Here is a 21,152-nt window from a genome sequence, read left to right on the forward strand (position 1 = left end):
TGTCAGTAACGGAGCACTCATGTATTATACATAATCCTACTTGATACTGCTAGTGAAATGATGCTCTATTCTGTCACAATGGAAGCTGTGGACAGTCAGGGAGTAATGTTGAGAGATCTAATCAGAGCAATTGGGTCCAAAGTGTGAAGCATAAAATACGTAATACACTACTGGCTATTAAAATTGCTACACCACGAAGATGACGTGCTACAGACACAAAATTTAACTGACAGGAAGAAGATGCTGTGATATGCAAATGATTAGCTTTTCAGAGCATTCACACAAGGTTGGCGCCGGTGGCGACACCTACAACGTGCTGACATGAGGAATGTTTCCAACCGATTTCTCATACACAAACAGCAGTTGACCGGCGTTGCCTGGTGAAATGTTGTTGTGATGCCTCGTGTGAGGAGGAGAAATGTGTACCATCACGTTTCAGACTTTGATAAAGGTCGGATTGTAGCCTATTGCGACTGTGGTTTATCGTATCACGACATTGCTGCTCGCATTGGTCGAGATCCAATGACTGTTAGCAGAATATGGAATCGGTGCATTCAGGAGGGTAATACGGAACACCGTGCTGGATCCCAATGGCCTCATATCACTACCAGTCAAGATGACAGGCATCTTATCCACATGGCTGTAACGGATCGTGCAGCCACGTCTCGATCCCTGAGTCAACAGATGGGGTCGTTTGCAAGACAACAACCATCTGCACAAACAGTTCGACAACGTTTGCTGCAGCATGGACTATCAGTTCGGAGACCATGGCTTCGGTTACCCTTGACGCTGCATCACAGACAGGAGCGCCTGTGATGGTGTACTCAACGACGAACCTGGCTGCACGAATGGCAAAACGTCATTTTTTCGGATGAATCCAGGTTCTGTTTAGAGCATCACGATGGTCGCATCCGTGTTTGGCGACATTATGGTGAACGCACATTGGAAGAGTGTATTCGTCATCACCACACTAACGTATCACCCAGTGTGATGGTATGTGGTGCCATTAGTTACACGTCTCGGTCACCCCTTGTTCGCACTGATGGCACTTGGAATTGTGGATGTTACATTTCATGTGTGTTACGATCCGTGGCTCTACCCTTCATTCGATCCCTGCGAAACCCTACATTTCAGCAGGATAATGCACAACCACATGTTGCAGGTCCTGTACGGCCTTTCTGGATACAGCAAATGTTCGACTGCTGCCCTGGCCAGCACATTCTCCAGATCTCTCACCAATTGAAAACGTCTGGTCAATGGTGGCCGAGCAACTGGCTCGTCACAATATGCCAGTCACTACTCTTGATGAACTGTGTTAATGTGTTGAAGCTGCATGGGCAGCTGTACCTGTACACGTCATCCACGCTCTGTTTGCCCAGGCGTATCAAAGCCGTTATTATGGATAGAGGTGGTTGTTCTGGGTACTCATTTCTCAGGATCTATGCACCCAAATTGCGTGAAAATGTAATCATATGTGAGTCCTAGTATAATATACTTGTCCAATGAATACCCATTTATCATCTGCATTTCTTCTTGGTGTAGCAATTTTAATGGCCAGTAGTGTATTAATCAGACAATAATAACTGGTGGAACTGAACTGATTGGCTACATATAATCACCATAATCATAAAGGACAATTTTTTCTACTATAATAATTTACCAATTATTTAGACTCCAACATACATAATCAGCTGAACAGATGAGAGAATGCAATACAATAAGATGTTTAATAACATGTTTAATAAACCTTACCAATACCTACTAAATCTTTCCAGCATAGGTTATGTGATACGATGTTAAGACATCAAAACTATGTCCACCAACATTCGATTTTAATACATGAGCAGTCCATACATTTAAAGACTCTTGTCATAGAACTATCAGAGGCAGAAACAGCCGACCCACAAAATTACAGACCAATGCCCCCAATATCAGACTGCTGCAGAATTCATGAACATATTCTCAGTTCAAATATAATAAACTTTTTGAGACAGAGAAACTTATGACAACAAACCAGCAAGGTTTTGAAAGCATCACTAGTATGAAACTCTGCTTGTCTTCCTCTCACAACGAACACTGCAAACCATGGATGAAGGGCAACAGGCAGATTCCATATTTCTAGATTTCCGGAAAGCATTTGACAGGGTGCACACGCTGCATTGGATAAATGCTATGTTCCTGCATACGCAAGGTCTTTTGACGGTTTCTGTGGAAAAACAAACCTTGTTAACACTTTCAAAAACCTCTCTTTCAGACAAAAGTTTGGAAGCAAACCATGTATAATGCAGTATTTCCCTAAAAATTGGCACTGATAATTGGTTATGCAGTATCGCATGTGTTTTAATAGCGTCTTCTGAGAAGCAATTTCTCGTTCTCTTTCAATTAAATACAAACAGCTTTGAAGACACGGACAAGCATACATTTTCAGTATCACTTTATGCGTTTGGTAGTTTACTATAGTTCAATTCTTTTATCTTGGCGGCTCGCGCATGCCCGCCTAGACGCGGGAGATTGCTGCGTTGCCAGTTGCACACGACGCACGCGCCAAGAGAAGCAGCGCCATAGTATAGCATAGTTCGCAAGCTTACATTTAGGGGGGAGCGCGCAGTTCATGAAGTAAAGCCACCACGGCCGCATTAACCCTTTCGCTGCTACAAAGACGTGCTCCCTGCATTCCGCGCTGTGGGCGATTTTGTCACTGCACTGCTCGCCTGTGCAGACACATTGTGTTCCGACTGCTTTGACACTCATTCGATTCCACAAAAACTATTTGGCTCAAAAATTAGATTTTTACCTATCTTCTTGACTGATACCTTCCCCCCATAAATGACTTAATTTTGTTTCGATGTTCAACGCAAATATTATGCAGCATTAAATATAGTAAACCATTGCACGAAATTTTGAAGAGTTTGCTGAGGTAAAGTCCATAGAGTATACTTTCCGGATGGTCGATTTTAGTTGCCACAATGTTGAGAATGAAATGTGGACAAGATACCTATATATTTAATTTAATTTAAGTACGACATAAGTGTTGTATGTAATATTGAGAAATATTCCACCTTTCGCGACTGTAACAAAAGTTTTACTTACACTGGGCACGTTTGGCTTTATTTTAAAGCACTTCAATCAATCAAAAGGAAGTAGACAAAATACATTAAACAAAACTGTGGACTTACAAAAACATTAGGACTTGAATATACCGTCTGTCAGTGATGTGCTCAGAGCTATGTCAAATATAATTTTGTGTGTGGCACACACAAACAGCATTTATTTGCTAAAACACTGATGAGCCAACACAAACGTTGAATATTGTGCTACCGCAGCACAAAACTACGAAAGGTGACTTGGCAATGGAGGACACAAAATACAGTCCTCTTATGATGCTCCAAAAGAGAGAAACGCGTCTGGTCTAAATAAGTCGCTTATTACAGTTGCAGAAGAGGGATATATTTCAATACCATTGGTAAAACTGCGACTGTGGAACAGAAACAAGAAATGGAACATGAATACCATTGTGTATGTGCCATACCTTTCACCGATGGAAGTGCTTTAAAATAAAGCCAAACGCGCCGTGTGTAAATAAAACTTTTATTACAGTCGCGAAAGACGGAATATTTCTCAATATTACATACGACACCTATGTGGTACTTAAATTAAATAAGATATTGTTATACAGTAAATATTATATGAAATTTAGGTATCTTGTCCACATTTCATTCTCAACATTGTGGCAACTAAAATCGACCATACGGAAAGTATACGCTATGGACTTTTACCTCTGCAAACTCTTCAAAATTTCGTGCAATGGTTTACTACATTTAATGCTGCACATCAAAACAAAATTAAGTCATTTATGGGGGAAGGTATCAGTCAAGAAGACGTGTAAAAATCAAATTTTTTGGCCAAATAGTTTTTGTGAAATCAAATTATAAGTGTGTCAAAGCAGTGGGAACACCATGGGTCTGCACAGGCGAGAAGTGCAGTGATGACAAAATCGCGCACAGCGCGGAATGCGAGGAGCACGTGTCTGCAGCAGCGAAAAAGTTAATGAAGAGGCAAAGCACTAGAAATGTCATTCAAACGAATAAAATTCGTGAAGTAAGGCACTCCAATATTGTTTTTAAATAAAGAAAATTTTACGCACTGCATGAGGTTTGAACCCATAACCTTTCACTTGGCAGCCCAACACCTTAACCGTTCCGCTACCTCAGCTCATTGCGTAGTATAAGTCCATAAGGAGTCTAACACTGCACGCAACTACTTATAAACACTATTGGTATGATTATGAATTACTCACGCTTCGTCGAAGTACAATAGGAAATAAACAATTACCGCTGTTCTTTATTGCGAAAAAGCAGTTCGTGAGATTGAAACAAACACCTTTCCTTGCTATTATCGCCTGAATTAGGAGTCTTATTGCTTGTTTGGTTTAATTAGTAGAATATGAAGCAATTGGTATAAAGAATGCTTTTTCCAAACTTTCTATAAAAGAAAGTCTGCTATCAAGACATTGCTTTTGTTCTATTACTTTATTTATGACGGAACGTTTCTAAAACTGAAGTCACTCGTCCGTGCTCTGCACTGCAGTCGAGATCTGGCAACGTCGTTCTCTGTTCATTGGCTGACTGTGTTTTGTGACATCAGATGCGCAGAACGAACCTAAACTCGGCCGCCAAGATATATGACGCGCACTTTAGTCGATAGTTATGAATATTATATTATTTGTGATAATAAAAATTAGTTGACTGCCAAATAACATTGTAAATTTAATATAAGTTCAACCTGGCAAACGGAACTCGATCCAGCAGCTTCGAACGCCAACAACTTTTTAAAAAAAAAAAAAAAAAAAGCATTTTGTTCTATATTGCTCAATGAATTTGTTCAGGGCAGACATCCGATGACACCCGTTCAGTTTGTTCATTCACCCGTTCGCTCAGTTTTTTTTACTAGAAAGGGAAGCTAATGCTCTGATCGAACACAGTGCGCTACCGTGCCGTCACCACATGGCTGCAGCTGCTACATGGTTAAAATGGCCACGCACAAATATATATTCGACGACCGAAATTATCTTGCGATTTTCTCAGCAACGCTTGAGAAGTACGCCCTACTGCTTACACATTTTGTTGTCCTCATAGAGTACGTCGTGGCCTCCCCTTGTGAGTATAATGTTGCAAAGTGACAAGAGATGGAACAGACATGTGAAGATTGTAGTAAGAAAGGTGAATGGTCGACTTCAGTGTATCGGCAGAATTCTGGGAAAGGAGACTGCTTGTAGGATGGTAGTGCGACCTTTTCTTGAGTACTGCTCAAGCATTTGGAATCCATACCAGGTAGAATTAAAGGAAGACATTGAAGCAATTCATAAACAGGGTGCTAGATTTGTTACTGATAGGTTTGAACAACACACAAATGTTATGGAAATGTTTCAGGAATTCAAATGGGAATCCCTGGAGTGAAGATGATGATATTTTCAAGAAACACAATTGAGAAAATTTAGCCAACCAGCATCTGAAGCTGACTGCAGAATGATTCTACAGTCATCAAAATACATTGCGCGTACGGACCACAAATACAAAATACAAGGAATCAGGGCTCATATGGAGGCATATAGACAGTCCTTTTTCTCTCGTTCTATTTGCAAGTGGAACAGGAAAGAAAATGACTAATATTGGTACAGGGAACCCTCCGCCACCCATCATAAGATGGATTGCGGAATATCAATGTAGATGTAGATATAGACGAAATGTTTGTAGCAAAGCTGGAAAGAATTCTAGTCTTTAGTAAGATTTTTGTTCCAAAGGAAACAAGTTTCTTCTAACAATTCCTACAATTTTTGTTAGCAATTCTCACACAGAAAACTACTCCCATTTTCTGCATCTAAGTTTTCAAGCTGTTTGTAATGCTAAGTGGAAAACACTTGTTTCAAACTTTGTGAAATACAGCTTTCTTTGTGATTATGTGATGGTACATATAACATAGACTTAACATGTATCAGGCAGCAATGTTATTTTTAATAAATATCCACCAGACTGAGTAATAAATTAAGATTCATCACTAAGGAAATGAAAACGCTTACCATCCAAACACACCTTCCAAAATATTCATCAGTAGTCCTGATGTTTATTAAAGAGAATTTTCAATGGCAATACATTAGAGGCCATTCAAGTTACACTTGCAACAAGTGATTAACATTACTGATTAAACAATGGAAAATCCAGGCAGGAATGTGGTTTCAGTTGCCTGAGACTGCAGTCGTGTGTGGGAGTTGCATTTGCATTTGCGTGCATGCGTGCATGTGTGTGTGTGTGTGTGTGTGTGTGTGTGTGTGTGGGTGGGTGTGCGCATGCATATGTCTGTCTATTGTTGACGAAAGCTTTAATGGCTGAAAGCTATGATTGTGAGACTCTTTTCATTGTGGCTATCTGTGATGACTCAGCATCTCCCCTATATGGTGAGTAGTAAATTTCCTTCTCATAACATTACTGATTCTTTAACCTTTTGAAATTTCACGTGTAGATTACAAAAGTAATGATGTACAGCAGAGAACTAAATATGATTAATCATTCATCTTTATCAATATTCATAAGCATTCAGCTGAGTTAACTGGGAAGTTATGCAGTAAATAAATGAATGTCATGTGGCTTCCATCCTGGTGCTTGCCATTCAATACGGTGTCACTGTGAAGGCTTGAGTGTCAATTCTTGCACGACTGAAGCAACTTCTTTGGACACATTTCTTTCTTAAAAGCATCTAGTCAAAAGCAAAAGAACTGTTTATTAACACTTTTCTGCAGTTATCCTAGCAGGAATTATTATTAGATTAATTACAACTTTAGAGCACAACATACAAGGGATGGTGAAAAAAATACAGAAACACTGCAAGAAATGCATGGTTGTACATACACAGAAATGCTAAGCCTGCAGCTCTTTTTGTTGTATTTGATAACAAATCGTACCCGTACATTGTCCTCAATACATTGCAAGTGTCACGTCATGGTCAGAACAATGTTCTGTGTGGTTGCAAGTCCATTATGTTGGAGTTAAATTAATTTGAACATGAGCAAATTGTTTATGCTCGTATTGAGGGTGCTTCCATAACCAAGGCAGCCCAAGTGTTTTGCTTTTCAAGAGACACCATATTGAAAATTTATACCACATACTAGGAAAACAGAAAAACATCATCCACTAAGCCTCAATGTGGACGAAAGTGCCTGCTGAGTGCTGGTGACAGGCGGTCACTGAAGAGGATTGCGACGAAAAATAAGATGATGATGTGTATAAAAGTCACTGCAGAACTGAATGTTGCACTTGCAAACCCTATCAGCACCAAGAAAACATCTAGGGAGCTCCATAAGCTGAGAATTGTAGAGCACGATGGAATTCCGAAACCACACATCAGTGACGCAAATGCCCTTAACAGGAAAATGTGCCACACAACCAGACTAAGCAGCAATGGAAGATGTCATTTGGTTGGACGAGTCTGGTTTCACACTGTTTCCAACTCTTGGCCAATTTTACATCACATAAGTGAGACATGGTGGGGGTTTAGTGATGAATTGGGCAACCATATCATGATATTTCAGAGGCTCCATGGTTACTCAGGCTGCATTACTGTCAAGGATTACATGACAATTTTGGCTAATCATGTCCACGCGATGGTGATGCTGTGTTCCAAGAGGACAGGGCCCCTGTTCACACAGCATGCATCATAGAGGACTTGTTTTAAGCGCTCGAGGATGAGTTTTTGCATTTCACCAGCCACAGTCACCACATCACATTACTGAGCCTCTGTGGTCTACTTTTGACAGAAGGGTACATGACTGCTGTCCACATCCATTATTGTTAACTGCGCTTGCCATTATTTTGCAGGAAGAATGTTATAAGATTCCCTTGAAAACCATACAGGATCTGTATTTATCCATTCTGAGATGACTGGAAGCTCTTTTGAATGCCAACAGTTCTCTCACACCTCATTAGGCACAGTAATGCATTTGCATTTTGTTTTTTGTGTTTACATATTTCTGTCCCCCCCCCCCCCCCCCCCAATACATTTTCTGTAGCTCCTAGCTACCTGTAACTGAATAGAGGAAAGTAATGGTACAAACAGAAACTGTCACATTCAAATTTTACAGCTCGCAACATTTTCATTTGAATTTGAGTACATACATAATCAATCGTCATTTCTCTTTGACACATCTGCAGATATACTGTAGAGCTAATTCTTCCTGCTGCCTCACTATAAAAGCTACAGAAAATACTGGAAGACAATAAGAACCCGTATGATGATACCAAAGATAGTATTAATGTGATGAAGATATCAACAAGTCTATTACTATTGTTTACTTCGACTTTTATGCTTGCAGCATTGCCAACTCAAACCAACTATCAAAATTAAAGCATAATTCTCCAATAAAAAACTGTTCAAAGATTCTAATATATGTTTAAAATATAAAAGTGACTGTTTCAGTAGCATACATTTAAGCCTGTACTCTTGTAGTTCATCCCTTTTGAGCTTCAGTTTGTCAATGTGGTCCTGCAGTACAGATGCCCATGTCTGCAGCTGTTCCAGAATACCCCAAGGGGTAGTCATGGCAGCAACAAACATGACTAACGTATGTGGGAAGCTCTCTTCCGACAGCGCAAATCGGAGGAGGTGAGAGTGGGCTGGGTCACCGTCCAGGACCCATACACTCAAACGTGTGTGGTCTGAAACAAATTTTTACAATAAGGATGATTACAATAATAGACATTACAAACAAATTTTAAAAAATGAGCTGCTGTATTTTGATTAATACTACATATTAATCCTGTAACTTAGTGCTCTCTTTGAACACCAAAATAAGGCGCTCTGGGTGGGGGAGTGAAATCAGTCAACCAGTTGCATGACAGGTTTGTTGGAACTATTGACCTATGTTTTGCCAATTTAAGAGGTCAGAATGATACAAGCCTATGCATCACTGTCTCGAGAAGTGAGATTTCACTATGTATCAACTGAGTATAGCTAGGTGCATCTACTGCAGATGTGGTCTCTTGATGTTTCAGAAGATGGTGCAGTAATGTAAGCATAAGAAGGTAGGAGACGAGGTCCTCGCAGAAGTGAAGCTGTGAGGATGGGGTGTGAGTCGTGCTTGGGTAGAGCACTTGCCCACGAAAGGCAAAGGTCCCGAGTTCGAGTCTTGGTCCAGCACACAGTTTTAATCTGCCAGGAAGTTTCAATGTAAGCATACTTTGAATCAGTAAAATTTATTTACTTGATTTTTAAATTTGTCCAAATCCTTATTTTGGTCTCCTGTAAAATTTACTTCTTGTGTTGTGGCTTAGGACTGAAGCATTCTGATCTCTTCCATTATAAAATTATCTTCTTTAGAAGGAGATGAAACTTCTAGAAATTACACATAGATTATAAAAGGTTCAAGTACACCAAATAACAAATGCAGATAAAATACTAGAAGCCATGAGTACACATTTGCTTGTCATATCTTGTGTTCAAAATGTACTTTAAAATTAAGCCATTTGGCATCTGTCAAGTAAAAATTCACCTCAGATATAATAAAATAAGTCATGACTGTCAGATGACATCAGTGTGTAATTCACTGATGCAACTTGTCAACTGACTAATGTACTAAGGCCTGAAGCTAAGGTAACTTTCGTATAGAGTGCACAAGAAATGCGCAAATAAGTGTGACAAATAAAGTAGCGCACAATTAGGCTCGCATACTCATGCTGAGTAGTTTATGGCCAATAATTGACAAATACAATAGTGCATCATTATCATAAATTATAGGCCTTCCTTAACCAGTGCAATTCAGTGCATGAAATATTTTACAAATTAAATGATGCTGATAAAAAATTATTTATAACACGTCTTAAAACTCAATGTAACAGAAAGTATTATGTGAAAATATAATGTCATTAAAACAATTACAGGCACAATGGAAATAACTTCCTTCTCTAGCAACATAAACTATTGTACCTCATATACAAATGTACAGCTAGTAGTGTTTAGATTCTAAATGAAACTCTGGAGACATCTTATTTTACATGATGTCTTAAAATAGTTGTGAATGTACGATATCTCTGTTTTGGTATAGCAACTGGACGTAAACTATCTAGTGCTCGACAAGTAACTTAAGGGAATGTGTTTGAGGAAAACGACATCCTTGACATGTACACGCAGCCAGTAAACAATTGCTAAGCTGCCATGACTAACATCTTAAACTGCTGAGGAAATTCTTATTCAGTTGCAGCTGATCATTTACGATAAAACTTAGCTAAATTTCCTCCAACAAATCTAATTTATAACCTTTCCCTTGTTTATGCAAGATTACAGTTTCTTCTAGTTTTCTTGGAGAATGTTCAGAATTTAACAAATGCTCTGTGTGGGTAGAATTATTTATAATAGTCCCTCCCCTGCCCAGCAAGTGCTCTCGATGTCTCACTTTGAACATCTGCCATTCCAGTTTATCCATCCTCTGACAATTGTTGCACAACGTTTTGTAAACACTTGAGTAGGTAAAAGGATCTTTACCCCCGTGTGCACTAGATTTTTTTCTTCGGACTACTATTGGTAGAAAATGTAACCTTACAGCCATATATTTTAGTTAAAGAGGAGGCTGAACCTGTATGAAATATTACCCAAAATAGCTAAGCTTTTCGTTTTCCCCTTTTTCCTTCCTTTTATTATTACTAAGCACTGACAATTTTTTAGCCCTTTTAGTAACTGGGCCCTGGTTGTCTAAAAGTGGCTCATAGCCATTATTACAATTGTTTTGGTTAGTTTATTTCTGTAGACTTTCAGGGGATAGTAGCATAAACACAGCGAGGTTAATTGCTTAGTAGATAAAAACTACTTTCAGAGTGTGAGAGGTGCATTTTAGAATTTCCAATTTGTGTATCAAATCTAAGCTACTTGCAAAGAAAAAGGAAAAAAGTAAAGGATTCTTTAACTTTTGTGTGTAAATGCCTAGCTAATGGACTGGACTGATGCAGTAGTTTAGTTGCTTTCGACACATCATCATCATCATCCATCATCCTAGCTAACTTGTTACAAGTGCTACCTTTACTATTCACAGTCTGGTACATTGGATGTCTGTTCTTGTGGATCTTAAACTGGCTTCTCCAAAGAGAAGGCTTGAGATTAATATTCACTACCCATTTCTTTTGAAATTTCCCAATAATTTTTTTTTAGTATTACTTAAACAATTCTCTTTTGATTAAAGGTTGGATCTGAATTCCTTTTATCTGACTGTTATTAATACTTTACTGTTTTTCATTTTGCAATTAATGTTATTAATTACCTTCTGCTCTTTAGTACCTATATTATCCTTATTAGTGACTTCTTTTTGTATGGTGTTACTGCATTCATGTGCTATCCTAACTTTTAAGAGGTTCTTCCATTTTCATACTGTCTAGACCAATTCTGAGATTGATAACAAAATTTTCAGTGCCCTCCATACGGAAGTTATCTTAATTTCAGAGCCTTGTACATTCGGCGGTTGAGAAGTTGTATCCATGAAGTTCACACTGATGTCATCTGATGGCCATGATTTGTTGTTGTATTGTTTTTGAGGGGAATTTTTACTTGACAAGAGCCAAACAGCTTCATTTTAATGACCTTTTCAGTACAGGATGTAACAAATATGTGTGTACCCTTTGCTTCTATTATTTTATCTACATTCATTATTTTTTAACTTGAACCTTATGTAACCAATATGTTGCACCTCCTCATGAAAACTGTAAAATTATTTATTGAAACCTACATCAAGGGTTCCAATATACCTGTGTTGCGCAAATGGCTGGCTGATTTTTTCATCCTTTCCAAGATTATCGTTTTACAGCTGCTGTTTACAGCCATGCTTTAAAATAAGGCAAATTTAATATAGTTAAGAGTGTCGAGGTAGAGGTGGTGGTGTGAACAGTAAGCAGACACTGCACACACTGAGAAGTAAAGAAGGGAGATGAAATTTGGCTGTGCCCCTTTGAAAGGAACCATCCCACAGCAAAAGCATAATAAACCTAAATCTGGATGGCCAAACAGCTATTACTGCAGGCAGCCTTTTTCAGCTTAACTACTTGTAATTTATGGTTGCTGCTTCATATATTATACCACTGGGACCCTATCCCTCCTGTTGGAAAGGACTGGGCCTCTAGACATACTGTTTGTTTACTGAATGACAGGATCAAAAGGGGAGGTATGTCAAATGCTTATTGCTAGGAATATGTTAATTTTCACTGTTGTCATAGATGAATCTGGTGGAAGACACCATCGTTACTGTGATGCTTTATCAGCCAGGGTTTCAGTTGCCTCCAGCTTCATGCTTACAATGCAAGGTGCAGTTGTTCCACAAGCAGACTGCCAACCTGTCATAACTCACAACCAAGGCTTTTTTAAATTATATGGATCCGTCAAACTGATCCTATTTTGTCAACATAAATTTAGTATGCTGACCAAGGACAGCTCACAGTCCAGAATGCATGTGTTTATAGTGTGACCCATATCGCCATTACAGATCAGTACACTGTCACAGCTGATCTCAAGCCGTCGGCACATGGACCATGCTATTGAATGCTGAGCATTGAGTGTGCCGAGTTTCTGACGTCGTAGCGTGGAATAGCATGTTGGGAAGACTTGCTGAACATGCAGAGCAATATCTAGCATGTCAGATATTCTCAACGTGCAGCTGAACATTGACCAATGTCACGGTAGCACAACGAATAGCATCACAGTTTTGAAGCAAGATGGAGGAAAGTTAATGGGTCAAGTCCCACTGCACACAAAAATTTTTTTCTTCAAAGCTTCACTTTTTTCTAGGTTTTGATACTTTCTCATTAGTTATTTAAGTATATATTATAATATTCGATGTTAAGAGTAAATATTAGGACGCTATGTTTGAGGGGCGAATTTGTTCGATTGGCTTGATCGACAGGACGCCTTGCACTACTTGCAATAAGATAGTTTGCCCTTTTTTTAAGTTCTGTAATTCACACGTAGAGATTCTTCTACTGAGTAGGAACAGAGATCAAGTAAGAATGACCTTAGGATTTCATTAAAAAATGAGAATCATGAAATAATGTTTACCCTGCGTGGATAATTATTGAAACTCTCATCGCACTATTTGTAATGGAATAAGCCAATGTCCTCATTAAGCAGACATGGTACTTTCCTTTTCGCCTTATAACATTTTTATGGACATTGTTTTTATTTACAGACAGAGTAAGCTGACGAGAGTATCGACAAGCCAGGAAAGTACATTTTAATAGAGCTCATATAGGACTTTTAAGTTACCCCCTTTCATAAATAGTGTGATTTGTGAGCCAGGTACAGCTGATAACTGCAACTGGCGTGCACTGTGATTGCATATACCACATTGGGGCCCATGTACTGTGTGCACGAGTCTCATTGTTTCTGAGCGTTCAGCAGGTGCACGAGTCTCAGTTTCATAGCGTTCAGCAGCACACTGAACTCTACATGCTTAACACGTTCAACAGCTTAAGACTATTGGCTTGTGAAGGTATTTTTAATGGGGGAATTACTTCAATCCAACCACCTGAATTCCACATAATATGCTATCAATAAAAATTTGCTTATATTAACTGTAACACAAATAAAACTAATGTTATTGCAATCATTTAAAGCTTGAAACAATTCATTTTGTTCTGCTGTGCAAAATAACCATAATGTTACAAAAACATCGTCCCTAAGAATCATTATCAAAACAGTGCAGTCTTATTGATATAAGTGAAACAATGTGTCTCAGCCAGTCAGTGAACATGTTTGTTTACTTGAGTTGTCCAACATGTCTCCATTACACATGCTACCCATAAGAAGCTTTGTGCAAATTACTGGAGAAGTACGAGCCTCTTAAGGATGGGACATTTGCATTCTGAATCTTGACCAAATTTAGCATGATATAGTTATAAAGGTAAACTCGTGCATATACATAAACTTTTATAATTACCATCTCTGTATTCATCTCTCACATCAATATAAGCATATTCTAAACCAGAGCCCTTCTTTGGATCCTCAACTCCTTGAAGTTTTGCTATCAGTGTTGTCTTACCAGATTCATTGTCACCTGGAAAAAAATAATTAATTAATTAATAGTGTGTCACTAGGAAAACACAAAACTCAGCATATATTTTTGCTGGCTTGCAGCTGAGTTCTGCACTCAATATCAGTACCTGACCACTAACAAGATTACTGGAGACTAGATTTTTGTGCAAATCCATTGTGGAAGAAAAACTGAATAGAATGTGGGGTGACATAAAATCAGTTCCAACATTAATACAGAGGGGTTTAAGCAATTTGATTATAAATGTATATTGTTAGACAACAGACTAAATACAGGTCAGTATTTACATCACCATATAAACTAACTGGTGCCCACTAATGTAGATAAATGAGTTAACGTTAAAAAGACTAGCTGAAAAAGATGGCAAGCTCAGTCACTATGAGAACTGCCAGCAAAAGGTAAGGTTCTAGGAAATTTCAAAACAGCACATCCTCCATAAAAGAACACAAGATTCATTCTGGAAACAATCCCATAGGTTGTGTCAAAGCCACTGCGTAAGACATTCTCTCTTTCAGAAGTGCTAGTGTCATAAGATATGCAGGAGAACTTCTGGAAAGTATGAGAAGTAGGAGGGAGGTACTGGCAGGACTGAGGCCATGAGGATGGTTTCAATTCATGCTTGATAGCCAGCAAAAGGGAAGATTCTGGGTACAAGTCTTGGCCCGACATATAATTACTGTCAGTTAATTACACAAGCATTATGTCATACTTACAAGAGATGGTCACATATAAGTGACAATGCGAAAATCTCTGAATTGTTCAAGTATTTGTGTGACAAAAATTAATTTGTTGAAGGGAATCAACAATATTAACATCTTATGCACATATACATCTATGTATAAAAGGGCAATGTCCTGGCTGACCAATCACCAAGCCCAAACCGCTATGGATAGAAACTTAAAATTTGGTGAGGTATAGATCTTATACTGTAGGCATTGTTTAAGAAGAGATTTTTCAAAATTCCAACCCTAAGGGGGTGAAATACGGGATGAAGAGTTTTTTTTTTTTTAATACGTACTATAAGGCAATTTTAAAGCCAGACATACAAAAATTAGTATTTGGTTTCTCGGTCAGAAATAAAGCAATACATGTTTCAGTACTTCTTGAAATTTAACCCTAAGGAGGTGAAACCTTTTTCTGAAAATTTATCATTATTAAAGAACTACTAAAATATTTTTAATTCTACATCTATGAACACTAGCAGTTGACTTTGCAGTTACAAATTTAAAAATATGAGTTTCAGTGTTTTGGGAAATCGGATCCCTAATGAGGTGAACTAGGGAGATAAATCTTTGTAAATTGGTGTTCGGCATCTGCTCGAGATGAAAAAATACGTTTCACTGTTTTTGGAAATTCAACACCTATGGGGCTGAAATAGGGTCAGACTAATTCACTGACCCATTACTGCCCAACCCAAATTGCCAAGGACAGAAACTGTAAGTCTGGAGAGGGTGTGGATCTTATACTGTAGGCACTGTTTAAGAAGGGATTGTTTGAAATTCCACTCCTAAGGCTCTGAAATAGGGGATGAAAGGCATTTTGACAGTATGTCTCTATTAGCCCGCCTGGTTGGCCGTGCAGTCTCACGCATGACTTTCCGGGCAGGAAGGAGCGCCTGGTCCCTGGCACGAATCTGCCCAGCGGGTTTGTGTCGAGGTCCGGTGAACCGGCCAGTCTGTGGATGGTTTTTAGGTGGTTTTCCATCTGCCTCGGAGAATGCAGGATGGTTCCCCTTATTCTGCCTCAGTTACACTATGTCAGCGATTCCTGCGCAAACAAGTTCTCCACCTACACATACACCACCATTACTCTACCACGCAAACATGGGGGTTACACTCGTCTGGTGTGAGACATTCCCCTGGGAGTCCAACGGGGGCCGAACCACACAATAACCCTGGGTTTGGTGTGGGGCGGTGGAGGGGTGAAGTGGACTGCGATACTCGCCATGGAGTTGTGGACCACTGCGGCTGCGGCGGGGACGGAGCCTCTCCATGGTTTCTAGGTCCCCGGTTAACATACAATACAATACATACAATGTCTCTATTAAGGAAATTTTGAAGCTAGAACTACAACTACTGGAATTCCGTTTCTAAATCAGAAAATAAATAAGTGTTTAAGCATTTTTTAGAAACTCAACCAGTAAGGTGGGTAAAAAAAAGGGGGTGAAAGTTTTTCTGAAAATAAATAATTACTGAAAAACTACTAAAGGATTTTTAAGGCTACATCTATGACAAATGGTATTTGACTTCCCAGTTAAAATTTTTTTTTATAAAAAATGTGTATTTCAGTGTTTCTGGAAATTCAACCCCTAAGGGAGTGCAATAGGGGATGAAAATTTTTAAGAAAATATTTTGTTACCTAAAAAAATGTTAAAGCTAAATTTATGAAAACTGGTGTTTCACTTCTCCGTTAGATGTTAAGAAATATTTGTTAAGGGATGAAAGTTGCTATGGAAGTATCTCCACAAGAACACAAAAGGCATGGTTAACAAAACTTTGGACTTCTGTTTCCAAAATCGCTTTTTGGTCTGAAGTACATTTGGAAAAGACCATGCTTACATGGCAGTAATTAGCATGAAAAGCTTTGCAGGTGTTGCAATTTGTGAACACAAAAATTCAATTAAGTAAAAAGAACAACATTTCTGCAGGTCATATGAGCGAAGCAGTGGGGTGCTAAGCCTCTGTGTGTGTGTGTGTGTGTGTGTGTGTGTGTGTGAGAGAGAGAGAGAGAGAGAGAGAGAGAGAGAGGTGGGGGTCGCAATAAGGAAGTGCAACTAAGGGTGCCTTTGCATCTCTGTAACATCTTTTAGGTTGCCTAAGGCAAGAGCTATGATAGGCAGCCACTTATATGGCTGGGGATAATCTTACACTGAGAACACTAGCCAGACAGAAATAAGTGTCAGTCAAGAATGAACATATTTTTTCACTGCATGAAAAACAAAAAACATTTCCACACCGTTTAAGTGGTTTCTAAAATTTCTCCTGTCAGTTGAAAAAACAGGTCCCAGAGGTCCCAGAGTAGCAAATCAAACACCTAAATTGTAACTTGTGTCTGTTCAATTATGTATTACGTTGTTTTATGCTGTTTTTATTCACTTTTGTAGTTTCAGTGAAAAAAGGACTACTTTTACACAGTCATTTTATAGATAATAATTATCGTGGAATATAATTATCCATATTTCAAAACTTAATGTGAAAATGTGGGGTTTTGCATACTTTTCTCAGTCAGTTGTAACTATGATACAGGTAGTAGAGGGTCTAAACCACGACAAATTGACATCTTGGGTTGTCGGGTGTTCTGCCGGATATCAGCGTCGTACTTGCACGATATTTCGGTCACGTAGCTCGTAACCTTCATCAGGTGCGACCTGAGACTGCTCCTCGAGTGGACCTGGTCCAGTATTTATGCCTATGGCCTTCCCCCTCCACCAACGGCTGCAGGCGCTTCCTCTGTGGTCCGTGCCCATTCCCTGCGACCTGCTGGAGCGTTGCTGCTCTGTTTTCTGTCCGCTGCGGTTCTAGGTGTTCCCTCTGCGGTCCGCGCCCACCAAACCTGCTCCTGGGGGTTTCATCTATGGTCTGGGGTACCAAGCGTTCCCCCTGCGGTCTGCGCCCGCTCACCACGACCTGTTGGACCGTTGCCGCTCCGTTTTTCGTCTGCTGGGGCCCTGGATGTTCCCTCTGCGGTCTGCGCCCACCAGTCCCACTTCTGGGTGTTCCGTCTTCGGTCTGGCGCGCCTGGCAGTCCGTCAGGGGCTCGTTTTCCATCTCCATGTCTCGGGTTCTTCTGTTTGTGTAGTGTTGCAGCTGGCCCTGTTGCTCATTTAACAATTCCAGAGCCGGATCCCAGGCTCTGCTTAGCTGGTACCCTGTGTCACGGTTCATAAGATCGTCAGCCATTTTAATTTCTATCGATTCTCTTATAACACTGTCCCAAAATCTGGGTGTTTGTGCTAGAATCGTGGTATCCTCATACTTCATGGCATGATCTAGTTCTAGACAGTGTTCGGCAATGGCTGACTTAGTCACCTGTCTTAATCTAGTGTGCCTCTGATGCTCTTTGCACCTGATCTCCACAGTTCTTGTCGTCTGGCCAATGTAGGACATGCCACATTGACAAGGTATATTGTAAATCCCTGGTTTTCGTAACCCCAGGTCGTCTTTGACACTCCCCAGCAGTCCCCCGATCTTGTTGGATGGACAGAAAACACACTTGATATTGTGTTTACGGAGGATCCTACTGATTCTGGCAGAAATAGAGCCAGCATAGGGCAGATATGCCACCTTCTTTGCTTCATCGTGGTCTTCTTCAGGAACCTGTGGTATGGTGGCTGGTTGGAGTGCCCTCTCAATTTGTCTGTCCGTGTATCCATTCTTGGAGAAAACTGTTTTGAGATGTTCTATCTCTATAGGTAGACTCTCTTGGTCTGACACGGCACGTGCTCTGTGGACCAAAGTCTTCAGAACCCCATTCTTCTGTATAGGGTGGTGACAGCTGCTGGCCTGCAGATATAAATCAGTGTGTGTTGGTTTTCGGTACACACTGTGGCCAATTGATCCATCTGCTTTCCTCTGGACTAGTACATCCAGAAATGGCAGCTGGCCATTCTTCTCCAGTTCCATGGTGAACTTGATATTAGGGTGGCATGACTTCAGATGTTAAAGAAACTCATTGAGCCTGTCCATCCCATGTGGCCAGATCACGAAGGTGTCGTCCACATACCTAAAGAAGCATGTGGGTTTAAATGTGGCTGTCTCCAATGCCCTCTCCTCAAAACTCTCCATAAACATGTTGGCAACCACAGGGGACAGTGGGCTGCCCATAGCTACACCTTCAGTTTGCTCGTAATATTGGTTTCTGTACAGGAAATACGTGGATGTCAGTGTATGACTGAACAGGTCCAACAGAGCACCGCCAAATTTCTCTGAAATCAGTTCTAGTGAGGCCTTCAGTGGGACCCTGGTGAACAGCGATACCACATCAAAACTAACCATGATGTCCGAATCTGTGATGTGCAGTTGCTTGAGGCGTTGCAGGAAATCTTCTGAGTTGCGGATGTGGTGAATACATTTCCTCACATATGGAGACAGGAGACCTTTCAAGTACTGTATTTATGTCTTATGTGCTTGTAAAAACAATACTACTATGGAATCTGAATTGTCTGAATTTGTAATTTATCCTCTTGCAGATTTAAACTAAGAGAAACAGTATCACTGAAGCTAATATCCTCACAGATCCGACAGCAGGAGGGGTCTCTCATACCCCACATACCAATGACTTCAACCGATTTACCCATTTACTTCAAGTGATGTCAATTCCCAATCAAGGCTTTGTTGTCTATAATAATGAACAAGGCTCAAAGTCAGTCACAGGGGGTGAAAAGGAAATGGAAGGAGGAGGGAGAACTGAACATAGAGAGAGGGGAGGAGGAAATGGACAATAGAGGAGTGAGGATTATGTGGAGAGAGAGATAGGGAGAAGATATGATAGGGAGGAGGAGGAGGAGGAGGAGGAGGAGGAGATGATACACAAAGAGAGGGGAGAGGAGATGGAAGAGAGGTTAAGGAGGAGATCAGTAAGTATATCCGACTCCCACACATATTTAGCAATTGCAAAGCACTGGTGGTTTTGCTAGTATTACTTGATCATGTCACTGCACTTGGCCTCACATGGCTGTTACAGGAAACACGCAATGACACTACAGTAAACAATTTCAGCAGTGACTAAGGAAAACACATCACACTGAGAATGATATCAAGACAGTTGTGCATATATTATCAAGTGTTTCACATTTCTTCATGAAATATCACGATAAAAACTCACAATAAGTCCTATCTCCCTGGTACTATAATATTGTGGTTGACTAATATATTATATAGCTACTGTTTATCTGTTCTTGCTAGCTTAATATTCACTTGATTGTAAAGGTATTTGTCAAAGAAAACATTTTGACATCTACAAATACTATGTCCTATTTATAACACATTATTATTTGTCATACAACTTTATTACAAACAGTTCTACTTGCCAGGAAGGTAACAGTGTTCCCGTCCCTTTCACATTATTAGTAGAAATAGTTGCTAATGAGCTATGCTTTCAATTTATTTTCATCTTAATTTATTGTAATTCCCATTTCTTGCATTAGGTTTGATGGGAACTTGTTAAACGAACATCTCACCATCCAGAGTATGTAACTCCTTTCTGAACCCTGGAGGAGAAGGCAAAGTATGCAGGGATATTAATTTTGTTTCTAGTATTGTCATTATGTACATCACAGTTCGGCTGAAACATTGTTATCATCAACAAAAACCATTAATGATTATACACTATCTGATTGGAAGTATTCTGGTACACATTAATAGGGGGTGTTGCACCCATCTCCTTTATGACGGCTTTAATTCTGCCGCAGACACTTTCAAAGAGGTGTCTGAATCCAAAATGAATGTTCACTCTGCAGTGGAGTGCACACTGATATAAAACTAAATTACAGATTAAAACTGTGTACCGGATTGGAACTTGAACCCAGGTGCTTTGCGTTTTGTGGGCAACAGCTCTACCAACTAAGCTACCTGAGCATGACTTATGACATTTCGTCAGAGTTCTACTTCTACCAGTAACTCATCTCCTACCTTCCTAACTCCACAGAAGTTCTCACGGAGAGACTTGTGGGACTAGCACTCCTGAAAGAGAGGAATTCTAGACCTGCAAGTTTCACAGGAAGGACTTCTGTGAAGTTTGTAAGGTAGGAGATTAGGTAAGGGTGGAAATACACCTGCGATAACTGCTTGTAAGGCGCACTCAGGTAGCTCAGTTAGTAGAGCACTTCCACATGAAAGGCACAAGTCTCAGTATCGAGTCCCAATCTGTCACAGAGTTTTAATCTGCCAGGAAGTTTCAGTTGTCTGAATATCTGTGGAGGAATGCAGTCCATTCTTCCTCAAGATCCGAAGCCAAAGAATGTAGTAATATTCGAAATTTGGGTTTGAAGCGAAGTAGACATTCTAACTCATCCCACAGGTGTTCATTAGTGTCAGGTCAGGACTCCGACTAGACCAGCTCATTTCAGGAATGTTAATGCCAT

At 39.8% G+C, this 21,152-nt stretch overlaps 1 protein-coding gene across 2 annotated transcripts in view; it reads right to left on the bottom strand.

The window, feature by feature from the left end:
• LOC124798389 (cytoplasmic dynein 1 light intermediate chain 2) overlaps nt 1-21,152 on the bottom strand; it is a 120,832-nt gene that overhangs the window by 59,527 nt on the left and 40,153 nt on the right. For both annotated transcript variants that reach the window (XM_047261764.1, XM_047261765.1), the window contains exons 3-4: nt 13,958-14,074; nt 8,475-8,705 (exon numbers count right to left, since the gene is read on the bottom strand). In XM_047261764.1, the coding sequence (XP_047117720.1) occupies nt 8,475-8,705; nt 13,958-14,074 (348 nt within the window). The remainder of the gene's footprint in view (nt 1-8,474; nt 8,706-13,957; nt 14,075-21,152) is intronic.

The sequence above is a fragment of the Schistocerca piceifrons genome, chromosome 5 (assembly GCF_021461385.2).
Source record: "Schistocerca piceifrons isolate TAMUIC-IGC-003096 chromosome 5, iqSchPice1.1, whole genome shotgun sequence".
NCBI lineage: Eukaryota > Metazoa > Arthropoda > Insecta > Orthoptera > Acrididae > Schistocerca > Schistocerca piceifrons.